A 14,149-nucleotide genomic window follows, 5' to 3' on the forward strand; every position below is an offset into this window, starting at 1 on the left:
TTGGTCCAAAAGAACATGTCTGTGGCCCGGCCCTGGAAGGCCAGAGATGATGACGGATCAGAAAAGGGTCAGCTGGAGTTGCAGTGCCAAAAATAATGACGGAAGGGACCAGAAAGGCAGAATAACAGCGCAACCAGAGTTCTGAGAGAGACTGTGCCTTTGCCGCCTGGCCGTGAGACGGTACCCATGTGGCTAGCTTCCGCTCCCAACCTTCCCTCTCACCTCTGGGACCTGCTCACTAACTGCACGGAGTCCCTGTGCATCTCTAAGTCTGGACCTGGTATTCAGTTCTGCTTCATGCGTTGGCAGTTTTCCCCAGCCACGCATGTGAGCATTTTATAATCCAGCCCCACGAGTGCTGAGATGACTGAGCTGAGGGCCTGGAGTAGCTGAAGCTTGCTAATTGTATTTATTTTACCGCTCTGTGAAGCACAGGCCATGAAACATAAAGGGAAGCCAGGCGAGGGTAAACTTTGGTCATTTGGTTTGTGGTGTTTATCTAAAGGATGCTCCTAGGAGGCTTTCAGGTAGAACAGAGCCTGTAGGTCAGCACCTGTAGGCTCAATCTCACGCCTCCCTGATCATTGCCAGCTGCTCTCGTTCAACTCTACCGTGACTGTGGCCAAAATCCTTGTTCCTGGCTTCAAGGCTCCGATTAGGACGTGTGTCAAAGTCACACTAACACCTGCGCTCTCACTGCCTACCACTGTGCTCTGTCCCCTCCACCCCAGTTCCCACGATGGCTCTCCTTCCGGAACAGTTTCCCTCTGGAGTGCCATCTGGAGGCATGGTGGAGCGATGAAGGGGCGGGGCTTGAGCTGGAGAATGGAGGACTCACATCCGAGCTGCAGGCTGGGAGAGGGGCTGTGGTGACAAACTCTGGACCCAGGTGGGTGTGGGGCAGACGAAGGGGAGGATGCATCCTGGAGCAGGAGTCCCCTAAACGTGAAACAACGGGCCAGGCGCCCGGGGCCTAGGTCGTGGCCACCACATAGAGTGGGCAGTTGTCTACACTGTGGGAAATCCAGGGATCCCGGGCAGAAACAGTGAATGGGGCTCAAAGACCTGTATAGTTTCTCAGCACTTGGGTTATTTAACTTTTCCTAGTCTTCATTTATTTGCATCTGTAAAATGGGTCATAACATTAAATACTATTTTGTGTTCTACATAAATAACAGTAATTCAGCTCACCAAGAAATAGGAGTCTGTGTAAGAGAAACGGCGGGCCTGCCCCTGCAGGAACTCCACAGAAGTGTAAGAAACGACTCAGAGTCGTTCGCCATCACTTTGAGGGAAGGAGGAATACGCTCTTTGTGGGACACGAAGTGTCAACACGGGACACTTTGGTAACCGAAAGTCAACGGATGGTGCATCCCTGGTGCTTTAGGACTTCTGAAAAGGGAGGGACTGAGCTCAGGATGGCAGCAGTGGGCCGAATGCGTTAGCAATATCTAATTCGGTATTGTGAAGTTTTCCTAGTGAAGGATAATCACAACTGTGCCCAGCACTGGCCTGACTCTTCCTTAGACTCTCTTTGTGAGATGTGGGTATATGTGAAAACTGGTTAACTAAAAATGTTAATTATATATTCCTTTAGGATTGACGTGACACAGAGCCTTTACGCAAAAATACTGATTTTGACAGCCCTTTGGAAAGCCATGAACAACAAATAACTCTTTGCCCACCTCTTGATCCCTTTCCAGTCCCACATTAATTCGCACATCTATAATTTGGGGGGTAAAAGAAACTATGTTCAAGAACCTTCCCTCTCACCTCTGGGACCTGCTCACTAACTGTACAGAGTCCCTTTGCATCTCTAAGTCTAGGGTATTTCCTAGAGAGAAGGATGGCTTGCCTCCAAAGTGCCACCTTCCCCTACTCCACCCCACAGCCATTCAAAAGTAGAGGACCGGCATTGACAGTCTGGGATCAAAAAGCTATGCTTTGTTTCTGTTACCGCAGCTTCAGCGATTGTGAACCGCCTCTAGCTGTCCACCATGTATCTCTGTATTTGATTACTTTAATCACAAAAGCAACCAGAATAAACAGTGGGCCAGGCTGTCCCTCTCTGATCTAGCAAACTATAATTTCAGTTTCTCAGAGCTCTGCGACCCTCTTGGACTAAACAGAATTCCACCATTCAGCAAGAGGATAGTCCTTTGTTTTTATTTATTTATTTTTTGGGGGGGGAAAATGTGTACATCTGTACATTCTTTTTTTTATACTCTTTTCCATTATGTTTTATCACAGGATATTCAATATAGTTCCCTGTGCTATACATTAGGACCTTGTTGTCTATCCATTCCAAATGTAAGTTTGTATCTACCAACCCAAACTCCCAATCCATCCCTCTCCCTCCCCCTCCCCCTCCCCCAACCCCGGGCAACCACAAGTCTGTTCTCCATGTCTATGAGTCTGCCTCTGTTCATTTGTAGATAGGTTCATTTGTGCCATATTTTAGGTTCCACGTATGAGTGATATCATATATTTGTCCTTCTCTTTCTGACTTCATTTAGTATGATAATCTCTAGTTGCATTCATGTTGCTGCAAATGGCATTATTTCATTCTTTTTTATGGCTGAGTAGTATTCCATTGTATATATGTACCACATCTTCCTTACCCATTCATCTGTCGCTGGACATTTAGGTTGTTTCCATGTCTTGGCTATTGTGAACAGTGCTGCTATGAACATAGGGGTGCATGTATCTTTTTGAATCATAGTATTGTCCAGGCATATTCCCAGGAGTGGGACTGCTGGATCATATGGTAATTCTATTTTTAGTTTTCTGAGGCACCTCCATACTGTTCTCCATAGTGGCTGTACCAACTTACATTCCCACCAACAGTGCAGGAGGGTTCCCTTTTCTCCAAGAGGATAGTCCTTTGGATTCCGGGGAGGTTCTGCAGCATTTACCACAAGTGTAATTAACTTAGCACAGGTGTAGCTAGTTAAATTAACTTCTGGCCCTCCTGCTAAACTGTAGGTGCCTTGAGGGCAGGGACTGATAACTTGATGCTACTTCCAAGGCAGAGCCAGCTCCTCGCCCTCACCTGCTGGCCCATGTAACTCCTCCCCTACTGCCTCAGGGCCTTTGAACTTGCTCTTTCCTTGGCCTGCAAAGCTCTTTCCCCAGATTCCACCACAGCCTTGCATATTCCCCTCGCCTGCTGTATTTTTTCTCCTTAGCACGTATTACTGTCTGATTGTACATTTTGCATATTTTCTTGTTCGGGTGTCTCTCCCAGCTAGAATGTTAGTTCCAAGATGGCAAGGATTTTTGTGTTAAGTGGTGTATCCTTAGCATCTAGAACAATACCCAGAACAGTCACCCCTTAATAAATCATCAGACACATGAATAAATAAATGATCACCTTTTTAATCCAAGGCACCCATTAGCCTGCTTGGATGGGTATTGAGTGCAAAGTCTGCCAGGAGTCCAAGAAATCACTACTCTGTGTCCCCAAGTGAGACCCCAAGCCTGACACCCATATATGCTAGGGGTCCCTTAGGGATCTCAAGTCTCAGTAGGACTGATTAATGCGTGAAATATGCTAAATTGGCTGATCTGGTAGTTGGAGCCCCCTATGTGGATGCCACCCGAAGACTTGGATTCGGTAATGACATACTCCTTAAAATTCCTATCACATACTTTTTCGAAGTTTATTTCAAAAGTACATTTTCAGCACATTCAGTCTTTGGGGAATAAAAATGTATTTTCTCGTGGAATTCTATATATCTGCACTCTGTGTATTAAGCATTCAATTAGGGTTTGTAGGGATATATTTTGGCACGTGAACATACAGAAAGCTTCCATTGTTGTCTTCTGTGTCTACCAGTGGGGGATTTAAACTTTGTTGCTGTTGTTGTTTCAGTGGGTGCAGAGTCCCTTCTGCCCCCTCCCTCAGTTACCGAATTGTCTCGGTTTATGACGAATTTGGAAACCAAAAGCAACCAAATTCGGAAAGCAAAAATGAAAACCTCAAATTAGGCTCTTAGGAAGACAAACAAAAAGCTAGATGGCTTCTGAAAAGTGGGAGAAGGGGAGCCTCATTCCCACAGAGGAGACAACTGCAGGATATCAGAATGCAGGGAACTGCAGTTTCAAATTTGAGATTGGAGACACTTAGCACGAGTTCACACGGAACAGGGCTCTGCTGGGAAATGAAATGATCTTTCAGTATCTTAATACTCTCCATTCTTTAAGGAATTAAAGTGTTTCATAGGTAAGCATCAAAAGTAATATTATAGTTTCTCATTAAAATTTTTTAAAAAATACATAGCTTATTTCCCAAGACATTTACACCATTATTTGTAAACTCATACAGAGACTCAGCGGTGATGCATCTTTAATATGTATCTTATCAATTACAAGTTTGTGCAACATAGTGCTTGTCTGTAAGTAAAATGAGCAACCATTCCAAAAACACATTTTACATAGACATTTTAATGATGTCTTAATTCCTCAAAGCGCTAACGAGGCTCTTTTTTAAAATGCTCTTGATTTTTTCAATCTATTTTGATTAAAATTGTTCTACAAAAATTCTCCAGCTAAAGAGCAGGATTTCCTTGTTGCCACCACACCAAACTTTGCTTTAATCAAATCACCGTGAAGGGAGTTTGGTTATCTGCAGTTAAAAAAGCTGGAAGCTGTTGACACTTAGCGCGAACCAAGATATTGAACAATACTTCAAATGAGGGCCTCAGCCTGGGAACAAAAAGTCTTAAGGAAAGCTGGCAGGAGAAAACAAATACAGGATGTGGATGGACAATAGCCACGGTAGAGCCATCAACAGTCATTAGAAGATAACGGCTGCTCTGTTCGTAATGGAGATTTTCAAGAGCATTAGCTTAAGAAAAGCCTCTTAACACCCTGTTTTTGCAAAGAATTCCTCCCACCCCTAGAGTTAACCAAGTAACTTTAGGTCACTGTTGATTCCTTGAATTAAATTCTTTTTAACGTATCTTTTCCTCTTCTAATTTCTCAACTTCCTCCTCCTCTCTGTTCTCTCCCCCAAGAGAGAAAACTCCTCCATTGCGGCGCTAAGGCTTTAGGGGTTTTTGTTTGTTTGCGGGGAGTACTGCTCTTCTGCATTTGTTTGTGTTGTAACTAACCATGCACCCTAAAAGAGTAGTTTACCAACAAGGTAATTTTTGTATTTCTGGCTAGATAGATGGCTAGATAGTAGAAAGTCATGATTTAGTAATTCTTTAAACCCAGAATAAGTGCGTTGTTGAGAAAACACAACTATCATTCATCTTTCATCCTCCGAATTATGTATAATTAATAACTCTGAGAAGTTTCCAAACATGTTCTGCAGGAATGACCTGTTTTTTTAAATGTTAAATTCACAGTCCTGCCTGTGAGGCCTCCTAGACTTTTATTCCTTTTTTTCTTATCTGGGGTTACGGACCTCGGGAGAGCAGGGGAGGGTTACAAGGTCAAAGTCCTTTCCTCCTTGGAACTTGCTGCTTGCTGGGAGAGGGTTGCCTGGAAAATAGATGCTTTAGAAAGAAGAGGTTGGGGGGTCAGGATTTTAATTCTGTTAAGCAACAGCTGGTTTGAGTTTCTTTCCACTTCTATCTCCTGCTCCTTTCCTCACAAATCCATGGAGAGAAAAGAATTTGTTCAGAAGGAACCAGCAACCAGTAAACATACACCTTCTATTCCTATGGTGCTTACCTATGGCATCTTGTTATACATTGGATGTGAAGCACTAGAGGGATAGATAGGCTAGATTCTATAAAATTAACTCTATGGGAAAGATAACCAGAGCTTTAGTCTGAAGAACATTTTAAAATACAGGATGCATGCCTGCAAATTTCTTCTAAAATTTTTTTAACTAAAACTTTTAATGGAAATAAATGTCAGAACGGCCTCTGGGGTACCTGGAGGCTGACTGCCAAGAGGAGAATCATAACTGAAAACATTAAAGCATGCCAAGTGTGTGTTACTTGTTTCTGGACTAGGGACCGTGTCTGTCTCCAAATTAGTTTGCCTTCATTTGTTCAACAAATGTTTACTGAGTGACTGCTCTTCCCACAGTGATGCTGGGGGCTGGGGGCACAGCAGTAAGATGTGGGCGTGCTTATATGTGAGCAGGTGTATCAACGTGAACTCGTCCAACTGAGCTTTAACCCACAGTTACACCTCCTGTTCTAAACACTTTACACATGGATTGGGATTTTAAAATCAGGTCTGTTCAAATCATATTATTCTATAATCAACTCATCAATCCGATATTTAAAATGAATATGTGAAACAGTAAAAAAAAAAAAAAAAAAAAGTTTTAAAGTTTTAAAAACGGTAAAAAAAAAAAAAAAAACAAAAAACACCTCGTGGTTTGATTATTTTTATTTAGGTTGTGAAGTCTCCCATGCTTTTTTCCTGCACGCGCACACACACACACACACACACACAGAGAATAAAACTTGCATCTCTCAAATCAGTGGCAAACCAGTAACAGATTTTCTCGTCTGGGCTCCTCCACGCGCTGGCCTCAGGCTGTGTTGGTGTGTGTGGCTCGACAGCAATCAGAGGTCATCATGCCATTGGCAGTTAGCATCAGCTTTAATTTCTCTAGCATGTTGGATTTACCGAAATGTCTGGTTTCAGTTACGCCTCGGCACTGACTGAATCAGCTCGGAGCAGCACGATGTCTTCAGGTACCTGAGGTTTATGAAACACATATGCTAATTGTTTCCAATCAATCACTTTCCTTTCCAAACACAAAAATGTGTTTTCTGAACCTGAATAACAGTAGTCCTTAATGACATTGCTCGTTTCGTATATTGTAAAAGGACCCGAAGTAGGTAAAAATGTCAATTTAACTAGACTGCCACCTACTGATTGCCGTGGTTGGAAAACACTCCAATTACCGTGTTTGGGCTTTTTTTTTTTTTTTTTTTTTTTTTAACAGGCTGTGTGGATTTTCCCCCCTCCAAAAAATGTAGATAAATGTAGATGCTTTTTGAAAAGTAACATGTATCATTTTAATTGCATTTTAGGAATGTGACCAAGTTCATATAGATGATGTCTCCTCAGATGACAATGGACAAGACCTAAGGTGAGCCCGTGAATGGGAAGGGATGGGCTCCATGTTATAGCTTAATTGCTCAGCTTATTAAGATGAACTTTCTGTTTGGTTAACTTTGGGCTTTTCTTGCATCTAAATAGCACATATAACTTTGGAACAGATGGCTTTCCTGCCGCGGCAACCAGCGCTAACTTATGCTTGGCAACCGGTGTGCGTGGCGGTGTAGACTGGATGAGAAAGTTGGCCTTCCGTTACAGACGAGTAAAAGAGATCTACAATACCTACAAAAATAATGTTGGAGGCAAGTGACTATCACCAGTAGGTTACTGGGTTAGTTAAGATAGTCTCGATAAGATGCTCACAGTACCACACACTTTTATATCACACTTTTTTGGATAGAATAGCTTTTTTTGAGAGCTGTTTCATCTAACCAGTGATTATTCTGCTGTGACTGAGTGACAGAAGTAACAGACTAGAGCCAGCTGCCCTGGCCAGGCTAGTCGAGTCCTCTCTCCATTCTCTAGTAGTGGTGTGACCCGGAGTAAGTTTCTTGCCCTCCTGCCTAAAGGACTTAAGACGAATCATAAAGCTTCTTCTACCGGGTAGATGTTTGCATTAGTTTGGATCTTTTGATTGTGGTTCAAAATGGCTTTGGTATGAAAAGGAACATATTGACCTAATGAAAAGTTTAGATGGTGTTGGTTTCTGGCATGGCTAAATCCAGATGCAGTCAGTAATCTTTGGCCTGTAATTTCCTTTGGAAAATTACCACCTCCCCAAAGGTGGCAAATGTGCCCACCGGTAGACCCAGGCTTAATATGCTACCAGTCCAGCACCTCCATGGGGTGGAAAGTGTCTTTCCCAATAGATTGAGCAAAAGTTCCAAAACAGCCTTTCACTGGCCAAGCTGAGGACATATGGCTATTCTGGGAACCAGAGGGTAGGGTCTGCTCTGCTCAATCTTCATGGTTGGAGGAATGGGGGAGAGTAGGCTCCCCAAAAAGAAGAGATGACATCTATAGCCAGAAGAAGGATGCTAGGAATGCAAAACCAATAGATGTTCCCTACAGTGCTAAATATTTGTCAAATGAATGATAACGTGAAAAATTGCTTAGTATATTATAAAGCTTGAGGGTAGTATTCGAGTAGTTTTAAATGTTTACTGTTTATAAAGTTGACGAGACACGTTAGTGAGGAAGTAGTTCATGTGCTTTTAAATCCACAGGTCTGCTTGGTCCAGCTAAGAGGGAAGCCTGGTTGCAGCTGAGGGCCGAGATTGAAGCCCTGACAGACTCCTGGTTGACACTGGCCCTGAAAGCTCTCACACTCATTCACTCCCGGTAAGTTCTCCCCAGGTCACTTCATGCAAAGTGCCTTTGCCTGAAAACGAGCTGTGCTTGTTCATTTTGGAGATTTATTTTTCAACTGTCTTTTTTTTTTTTTTTTTTTTTTTTTTTCTTTGTATTCTCACAGGACGAACTGTGTTAATATTTTAGTAACAACTACTCAGCTTATCCCGGCATTGGCAAAAGTCCTGCTGTATGGATTAGGAATTGTATTTCCAATAGAAAATATTTACAGTGCAACTAAAATTGGTAAGCTGCTTTTTAATTAATTAATTAATTTAACAGTCAACCCTTTGCTTTCAGGCTAGTAAAAATGAAAGGCAATAAATAGGACTACTTTTTTCAGAATGCTAAATGTCAGAAAACTAGAAGAATGATTTAACCCATTTTATTGTCAATATTGGCTTTAGATATCAAGAGAAATATAAAGCACAATCCATGTAGTTGAACTCAGAAAATTTTACTTTACTGGCTAACATTAAAACCTATGTGTTTTAGTTATAGGCAACTTAGCATCACTTCTCGATTATTATATTATTTTTATTCTCTTAGGCAACATCAATGAAAATATTTTATAAGCTACAACAAGTAGTTGTATAGAAATATACAAAGTAGAAATGAAATAACTAATAGTTGCTTTAATTAAACAACTCTAATAATAAATTATTATTACTGGAACTATTTTTTTCACCTTATTTTACAACATGTATAAATGATTGAGTTCCCATTTTTGTTATGGGGATCAAAAAAATTCTTGCAGGAAGGAAATGCAGTTGGGAAAGAAGACTAATGGGAAATTTAGTTAAGATATAAACCGAGACAAAACAGAAGTCAGGATAAAAAGAAGACATGGCTCTTTCCTTACGGAATTCACTATCTCTAGCAGGGGAAGCAGACATCAAAATAACTATAATATGACAAAGTAGTATGTAAATAAGCATTTATCAAGTATCTACTAGATGCTCAGAATTGTACTAAACATTTTACATATTAAAGTCAGCCTTTGCAGCCTTTCCATTTTGCAGCTGAGAAAACTAAAGCTCAGAGACTTAAGTAAATTGTCCAAGTCAACAGCTAGTAAAGTTAAGGGTCAAAGTAGATCTCTCTGATTCCAAGGTCCTGCAGACTCCATTCCACACCCTAAGGGGTCCTACCACTAAGTGCCCAAATGTGCACTTCAATGGGAGAGCATTCACTCCCACCCAGGAGGCGGCAGAGGGCACGTGTCAGTCAAGACTAAAGGGAAGATATGACATTTGAGCTGGGTAGAGAAGGGTAAATAAGAGTTTGCTAGGCAGATGGCTAGTGAGAACAAAGTGACAGAGGAATTAAAATGTGTTCCCTGCTGAGGGACTTGTGAGTCATCCGGGGTGACTACTATGCAATGCCCATGGGGAGCTGATGCTGGAAAGGTAGACTTGGGTCTTATCATAAGTGGCCTCGTATGTTGCCCTAATGAGATGAATGTTACGTAAGTGAGTCCTAGGGAAGGAGGATGAGTATCCTGGTAGGTGGAAAGAAGGTTGTTTCTGGCTAAAGAAAAAGGTGCAAAACAGAACCCCTATCTATTTGGCTTGTACTTCTCCTTCAAAGAACTTACTAAATTATCACTAAAAAAATTGCTTGTTCAGTTATTTGTTCATAGTCTCCTTGATAACTGAGTCTGTCCGTCTCACTCATCATGGTGGCTACAGGGCCCAGCACATGGTAGGTACTCAATCAGTGTTGAATGAAATGGGTGAATAAATGGTTGTTTATTCAGAAGAAGGCTGACACAGAGGTTTCTTTTAGGCAACTGGGTCAGCAGTGACACTGTTAGCTGACGGGGAAATCAGGTTTGATGGCAAAGATAATAAGGGTTTGAGCTTACCAATGTGAGTTTGAAAAACCTATGGGATATTCAGATAGCCCTGTCAAGTTGGAAATAGTTGTAGTTAGAGAATGAATGATGCCTCCTGAGAAGGACCAAGGAGAGAATACTGGAAAATACTTGTAAAACGAAAGGAGTATACCAAATAGAATTCCTAGTAGCCCAGTAGAACCTGAATTTTTGTATGTTGTCATATGAAATAGCAATCAGTTTCCACAAACTCAGATCTTTATTCTATCTGTATCAGTAAAGAGAAATCATTGTGTTTTGTAAACAAGGATCCAAGGGAAAGGTTTATCAGCACATGAAAGAAAGAACGTATTCCAAATGAGCATATAATACAGACGGGATAGCACTTAACTTCCCAGAAGAAAAGAACAATTAGCATATTACACGTCATGCACATTGAACTTTAATCCCAAATAATTTGAAAATGGGAGGATAATAGGAAGTTACAATAACAATCAAGAAAGTTTTTTTTTTTTTTTTTTTTTTGCGGTACGCGGGCCTCTCACCGCTGCGGCCCCTCCCGCTGCGGAGCACAGGCTCCGGACGCGCAGGCCCAGCGGCCATGTTTCACAGGCCCAGCCGCTCCGCGGCACGCGGGACCCCCCCGGACCGGCGCACGAACCCGCGTCCCCTGCATCGGCAGACGGACCCCCAACCGCTGCGCCACCAGGGAAGCCCAAGAAAGTATTTTTTTTAATGGGCATTTTGTTTGACATATTGGACTTCTTTGTTTTCAGTATAGAATAAAAATTCGATTTAAAAACTGTACGGTGGTAGAAACGATCTCAAAACCATCGGTAGAATCACTTTTCCATGATATTTTTAATTTAAAAAGGAGGGATTGAAACTCCTGTAAGTTGCTGCTAGTTTTGCCATCAAATGAGATCTAATTTGGGGATCAATGCAGAAGAACCACCCAGGAATTTCCCTCGTAGGCCAGGGTTCCCCGCCCCACACGCACGGCAGGAGGTGAGTGGGGGAAGGGGAGAGCAAAGCATTGCCGGGGGTTACCGCCTGAACCATCCCCATCTCCCGGCCCCTCCCCACCACCACCACCCTCCTCGGTCCATGGAAAAATTGTCTTCCACGAAACCGGTCCCTGGTGCCAAAAAGGTTGGGGACTTGTTTTTAAATAACATTGAGTTTACCTTCCTTTTTTCCATGAAAAGGAAACTTTACAAAACCACATAAACATTTCCCTCTAAGCGGGGAAAGAACGTTTCATGACATCTGACTGTTTGGTTACATATTTTTTGCAGTGAAAACCATCCTTTGTATTTGTTTCTCAAGGTGATTTAATATTTCACAGGTTAGTGGGCAACTGAGGAAGCACTGAAATGACATCCTTTGAGGAAGGCTGGCCTTATTTCGTTCTGTCAGATGCAAACTAGAGATTTTAGTGCAAAATACAAATATAAAGCAGACATTTGTTTAAGCAAACAAGCAATTTGTTCGTGTGTATATCTGATCCTCATTTGAAAGAGGTACAGTCCCCGTTCAGGCATTCACATTTGAAAACTATAAACTGTCCCATTGTCCATTAAAATGACCTTACTGGCAGCCCAGGACTTGGAACCCCAGTTCCTGCCCCAAGAAGCAACAATAGCCGCATTAACTACAGGGACGTGCTCACAGTGTAGCTGCCATGGGAGCCTAAACTGAGTCTTGACATGGGAAAGATAATAGATAGGTACAGGTATCCTGTTACCTTTATCCCACTTTTCCTCTAGGAAAGCGCTTTACTGAACATTAGACGCCTGGGCCAGGCAAGCACGCTCTCTCTTGTAGGGCGCCAAATTACCTGACATTCATTTCAGAAACAGTTTTCCAAGAATATTTCAGGTCAATGCATTAGGCCTGGGTGGGGGGAGGGTGTCTTTCATTCAGAGAGCATCCCAACCTGAAAATGAAGGGAGCGTGATAAACTAAGTCCAGTGTTGGATTTCTCTTGCCGTAACAAAACCAATCCTTCAGTTTTGTTCATCCTTGTCGACAGTCTTTCGATCAGATACTGTATTCGGAGTTTGATAGATCATGAAACATTTTTTAAGTCAAGTTAAAATATATTGCCAGAATGGCATGCTTTCATTTAGTCTCAGCTTGTAGGGGGGAAAAGTACTATTTCCAAACAATACTTTTTCCACCAAATGCTCTACTGAGATCTAGATTCTACTTTTTAATAAATGAGTCTTGGGGGAGAAAAAGTACTAAAATTGTCCATTCCCAAGGGACGGGACACCACATGGGTTGTTCATTTACAGTTTTTGCTGTATTGTGCTGTTCTACACACTCCCCAAATGGCATATAAAAGCACTCTTTTCCTAGTTTGCACAAGTACGATAGAGTTGGATCAGAAGCATGGAAAAAGCATTTTATATAAAAAGTTTAAGCCCTAGAGTGCTGACTTACTCAAACTTTACATTTTTTTACAATTTACTTTTGTTCATTAGGAAAGGAAAGCTGTTTTGAGAGGATAATTCAGAGGTTTGGAAGAAAAGTGGTGTATGTTGTCATAGGAGACGGTGTGGAAGAGGAACAAGGGGCAAAAAAGGTGAGTGTTCCTCCTTGGTGCCTCTTGTGCCCTTAAATTTTTCTTAGTCCTCCAAATCTTCAGAAATGGATCATTTAAACACATGCCATTTCTCTGAAACAGATTATGAATGTGTTCTGAACCATAAGCGCTGACCAAGGGCAGAGTAGAATTAAGTCATTATTGAAGCGATCTTTTTGAAGAGTGGTATTCACAAGCTCGGGGGTCATGGATGGTTGGTCTTCACAGAATGTAGACTTGGGAAACAGAAAAGGAGGCTTAGTTCTGCAGCCATCAGCCGAACAGAGACAGCACACAGGCCTGCCCATGCCCCTTTCTGCACCCATGGCAGACACCGCCAGGTGATTAGACGTCCATTACCTGACCCTGGATGCAGCCTAAGAACCTTCCAAACATCAGTTCAGAAAGATTCTAGGAGCTAATCAGAGGTGGCTTGCAAAACTATTTTCTGCCCTAGAGTACGGTGCCTTCTTTTGATCATGAGGTCAGTGCTTTGCCTCTTTTGGGATGCTCAAAAAGGAGGAAAGGAGCAGGTCCCTTGACTCCCCGTTTGCCCATGATATTTCTTTTTATTCTTCTGCATCCCTGCAAGTGTGATTCTGTCATTTCCCGTAGCAAAACCTTTCTCATGAACGTCCTTCATTGTATTTTAAAAAGGGGGAAGGAGGAAGGAACCACATTCCTTAGCCTGGCACTCAGGGTCTTCACAGTCTAGTAACAACGTAGACACACTGGTCTGCTTACCCTCCTTTGGCCACGCCCAGCACCTCCTTCCTGCTGCTGTTGTGCTTGGAATGCTCCTCTTCCCAGAGTGCCCTACTGTCATTGTCTTACTAATTTTCAAAATCCAGTTTACATACCACCTTTTCTATTTCCCTTGTTTATAAGAACTCAGTTATAGTAGCACCACTTATACTTTAATTGGAGAAGCTCTGGTAAGTAACTTGGATTCTTGAGCCAGATACCCTGGGTTTGAATGACAGTTCTACCATTTACCAGCTCTGTGACTTCAAAAAAGTTACTTTACCCTTCTCTTTCTGTATCTATACGTGGAGATTATAGCAGCACCTAGCTCATTGGCTATTTTAAGGATTAGATTTAGTTCAGCTATAAAACAGAGCCTGATACATATGAAGTATGCAACAAATGGCAGCTATTATTATTAATTATTTGCTCATGTGCCTGTTTCAGCAGTAAAGTGTGAGCTCCTGAGATGTAGGGATCTTATTTTGCTTGATTGCTGTTTGAGACTCTGTCTTCATTTTTTTTTTTTTTTTTTTTTTTTTTTTTACAGTTCCCTAAATCTTGGCACAGCCATGCACTAATATTTCTTAAAT

General features: G+C 42.0%; 1 protein-coding gene across 16 annotated transcripts in view; it reads left to right on the forward strand.

Annotated features, from left to right (window-relative positions):
* The window catches only part of EYA1 (EYA transcriptional coactivator and phosphatase 1), a 344,098-nt gene that overhangs the window by 310,444 nt on the left and 19,505 nt on the right, over positions 1-14,149 (forward strand). For all 16 annotated transcript variants that reach the window (XM_055091186.1, XM_028500563.2, XM_055091184.1 and 13 more), the window contains 5 exons: positions 7,008-7,066; positions 7,177-7,337; positions 8,262-8,376; positions 8,510-8,631; positions 12,712-12,812. In XM_055091186.1, the coding sequence (XP_054947161.1) occupies positions 7,008-7,066; positions 7,177-7,337; positions 8,262-8,376; positions 8,510-8,631; positions 12,712-12,812 (558 nt within the window). The remainder of the gene's footprint in view (positions 1-7,007; positions 7,067-7,176; positions 7,338-8,261; positions 8,377-8,509; positions 8,632-12,711; positions 12,813-14,149) is intronic.

Source organism: Physeter macrocephalus, chromosome 15 (genome assembly GCF_002837175.3).
Source record: "Physeter macrocephalus isolate SW-GA chromosome 15, ASM283717v5, whole genome shotgun sequence".
Lineage (NCBI taxonomy): Eukaryota > Metazoa > Chordata > Mammalia > Artiodactyla > Physeteridae > Physeter > Physeter macrocephalus.